Source organism: Camelina sativa, chromosome 7 (assembly GCF_030686135.1).
Source record: "Camelina sativa cultivar CO46 ecotype springtype chromosome 7, ASM3068613v1".
In the NCBI taxonomy this organism is placed as follows: Eukaryota; Viridiplantae; Streptophyta; class Magnoliopsida; order Brassicales; family Brassicaceae; genus Camelina; species Camelina sativa.
In genome coordinates this window covers 9,585,948-9,589,832 of record NC_141886.1, presented here as the reverse complement: position 1 = coordinate 9,589,832, position 3,885 = coordinate 9,585,948, and the positions used below count along the sequence as shown (strand labels likewise).

General features: G+C 37.1%; 1 protein-coding gene across 1 annotated transcript; it reads right to left on the bottom strand.

Annotated features, from left to right (window-relative positions):
- Positions 1–1,531: 1,531 nt before the first annotated feature.
- LOC104704481 (uncharacterized) lies at positions 1,532–3,412 on the bottom strand. The gene is made up of 3 exons (XM_010420563.2): positions 2,707–3,412; positions 1,904–2,629; positions 1,532–1,817 (listed from the first exon to the last, which is right to left on the bottom strand). The coding sequence occupies exons 1-3, from the start codon at positions 3,340–3,342 to the stop codon at positions 1,677–1,679; spliced, it is 1,503 nt and encodes a 500-aa protein (XP_010418865.1). The 5' UTR covers positions 3,343–3,412; the 3' UTR covers positions 1,532–1,676.
- Between the last annotated feature and the right edge of the window lie 473 nt (positions 3,413–3,885).

Genomic DNA, 3,885 nt, shown 5'->3' with positions numbered 1-3,885 from the left:
TCTATCGTCGGTGGTAAATACATATCTCTGTGTCTTTATCCAATTACCGGAAACAACTAGTACTGGAACTGGATCAATGAAAGAAAATGACGAACAAGTTGAAGAAGAAGTAGAAGAACAAGGTGAAGAAGAAGTAGAAGAACAAGGTGAAGAACAAGGTGGAGAAGAAGTAGAAGAACAAGGTGAAGAAAAAAGTGAAGAAGAAGTAGAAGAGCAAGGTGAATAAGAAGGTAAATAGTTCACTTATTAACCAGTTGAAGAACAAGAGTCGAACGACGTTTCGTATTTCCGGAGAAAAAAGATGATGACATGGAATGCTGACATGGATGCTGCGTCCGACGTGGCAAGTCAGCTATCAAACAATACCATAACTCAACCTAACTAAAACTCAGCCACAACATGAAAACATTACAGTAATTAAAAAGCAAAAAAAATTGCTGCCAAATTCAGCCGCTTCATCAACCGAAAATATGTAACTGAGCCGTATTGTTTGATAAATCAGCCGTAACTGAATAATATTCTAGTAATTAATCTTTTGCTAATAAGTCAGCCGTCAAACGGCTGAGTTGTACGATAAGTCAGCCTATGATGGCTGAGTTATAGTTTTTTTACCATAACTCAGCCGTAACAACATCTCATAAGTCAGCCGTTTTCCAAAACTCAGCCAGGCGGAAAATGGTAACTCAGCCGTGTCGTAGTGATAACTCAACCAAAATTTTGACAACTCAACCATCGGGTGAAAACTCAGCCGTAAGGACGGCTGAGTTAGAGCATATATCAGCCAGATTTTAATAAGTCAGTCGTAACGCTTGGCTGACTTATGAGCATAACTCAGCCAGATTTTAATAAGTCAGCCGTCTGCTCTTACTCAAATGTTTTTCCGATAACTCAGCCGCAACATACCTATAACTCATCTGTAACGTGTTACGGCTGAGTTATGGTTACACGTCAGCGATTTCTGACGTGGCGTCTGACGTGACAATGACATTTTTGTAATTACGTTTTTTCCGGTAACATAAAACATGGGCACGATGAATATTTTAAAAATACCCAAAACATTTTAGTAATAAAAAAGTTTTTTGTAGATTCTGGTAATATTATAAATATAACAAACAACAACCATATCTTTAATCATTTCAATCGTTACTTTATTTTTTAAAAAATACTAAAAATATCACGGGTTAATTCCTAGTAAATATATCATTTTAAAGCATTATTGAAGCATCTTAATGGACTTATATTTAACTCGTGAAAGTTTGGCTACTTATCTCTCCTTGATTGTTACAGCGTTTGCATGTTTACATTTTAAATAGAAAATGAATTTGTGCTCAGTGCTCTTGAAGTAGTTTTTTCTGTAATGATAATAGTCGTGTGTAGTTTACCAATTAGCACTACCAGATCCTGAGAAACTGAAGCCAATTTATATTTACTTTAAGAGATGCAACTGTTCTGCAATGGTATCAAATGTAAATATTGATAAGACGAAAATATTTTTAATGGTCTTTCAATACACAATCATACTTCAGTCATTTCTTATTATCTTGGTTTTAACTTCATTGGGAAAATAAGGAAAGACAAAGAGACAACATAAACGAACATTGCAGCCCAAGAAAGGGAAAAAAAAAAAACCACTTGCGGACTAGAGTCTGAGAACCTTACAAAACAGAGAACAAGGTTCACCGAGTTGATTCAATTTTTAGTATCTTAAATGTTGATTGATGAGTTGCGTTTTTGCGTTTTCCATTTGGCAGGAACTTCGAGAGACCATTAGTTAAGGCAGAGGTTGTGACCAAGGAAGCTCTAAGTAAGCTTATTGCCTGCAGAACAAGTGTAATTTCCGAAGAAATTATGTAAGAATTGTCTAGCAAGTAAGAGTAAAAAAGATTATAAAGAGACATCATACCTCAGCTTTGCCAATGCTGATTACTTGCTCTTCAATATCATTGATATTCACCTGCAACTTACTCAACATCGATATTGTTGAGGATGAGTTCATAGCAGTGACATGTAGATCATCGGACACCATGAAGTTTGTTTTTCCCTTAACAAATCCAATACCAAGAGAATCTGAAGTGCCTTTGGATTTTGGATTCATTGGACTTAACTTCACGATTTTTTGATCTGATAGAAGATTGTTCTTCTCAATTCTTTTGCAGAGCTTGCTAGCATTATATTGAGAACAAAAAAGCCTAGTTACCAAACATTCATATTCTGGCACTTCCTGGATAACAACATCGAGCAGTTGCGCACGACAATTGTAGAAATGAGGAAGCACACAGTTGGTAACTGTAGTATCTCCCTCCTCCTCCAAGCTCAACCCTTTCACGCTTCTACACAGGTTACCAATACAACTTATATTGGCATTGTCACTACAAAATTTCCCCACAAACTCAATGGGAATGGCAAGAAACGAGAAAAGAAAATCGACGAATTCTTCTCTGCACTCAGCATAAAGAATGACTCTATCCACCTTTCTAACAAAGACTTTCAAGGTCTGTGGGCCTGCAACTATGCTTTCTTGCACGAGTGGAGCCCAAAATTTCTGCTTCCTTGACACACAATTTCCCCTCAGAAACGTGTCTGTCAAGGGAGTATCCGAATTGAATAAACATTCAATCAAAGTCATCACCTACACAAAAACATTCAGTTTAATAAAAACATTCTCCTTAATCGTGTATAGCCAAAACATTAATAATTGCCAAGTACCTCATCAGAACCAACTTCAAGAAGCCTTTCCTGGAGCTTGTCAAATCCATCATAGCCAAGATCATTGAGAACACTCATGACATTACCAATAGAGTTGAAAACCAATTTCAGATCATCAGTGATGATGAAAGAACTTCTGCAACTCAGAAACACTCCATCACCTTCGTCTTGATCTTCTTCCTCAATCTGAACCTCACGGTTCATTAGTTTCCCACAACTACACAATGAGTTGCAAATATTGCTGTATACCTTACTGCATGACTTGCCAAGAACAAACCGAGGGTAGACAAAAAATTTGGTAGACTCAGTATCATCTAGATTCAGCTTTAGCCGTCTGCAATGACTCTCCTTCAAACTCCTTGGATACAGTAATAAATCTTTACAAGCTTGAGTCTCAAAATTATCGACACTCATGTCTGAGACACTTTTGTAGAGATTTGTAAAACAACCTACAGTAAAAGACTGAGGATTTTGATGCTTCTCCAATAACCTGACAATGGTTCCCATTGGGAGAGTCAAAAGACCACAAAGCACATCAACAAAATCCATATCAGCTTCAGCCATAACAACTTTGTTTTTCTTCTCATCGATGAGAAGTCTCAAATTAAACTTTGGTTTTTCTGAACTTTGATCCATCAAAACAGAAGGGCAAAAAAAAAAAAGGTAGCCGAGAAGGAGAGAAGTGTGTTTATCAGAGACAAGTTTTAGCCGTATTATAATCACAATGATAAGATCCAAGGGGTGTTATATAATCTGACATTTAATGACCACAATGACTCCTATTACCAAACCAAGAAAACTTTTACGCTTCCCCAAGAGGCAAGACCGTATGAGTTTGAATACATGTCCCAAGAGTCTATATATTTTGTCTTTAAGACAAATAATGCAATGAAAGTGCATCGATTAAGGAGAAACCGCCCAAATCCTCCATTAATTACAGACTTAGTAACTACAACTCTTTGCATGGTATCCCTTTGTTGACTTTTGAGATTAAGCATGTCCTGTTACACTACGAATCTCCCGTTCCTTGAGCCGGAAGTTAGGAAGGTCAAAAGCTACATAACCCTTTAATTTTGGTAACTGTGTTGCCTGTCGTTAAGAGCGTCGGATTTGATATAACGTGGGATAGTCTTGATGAGATATTGAGATGCGCTGGCCTATCTGGAACACTTCCCAGTT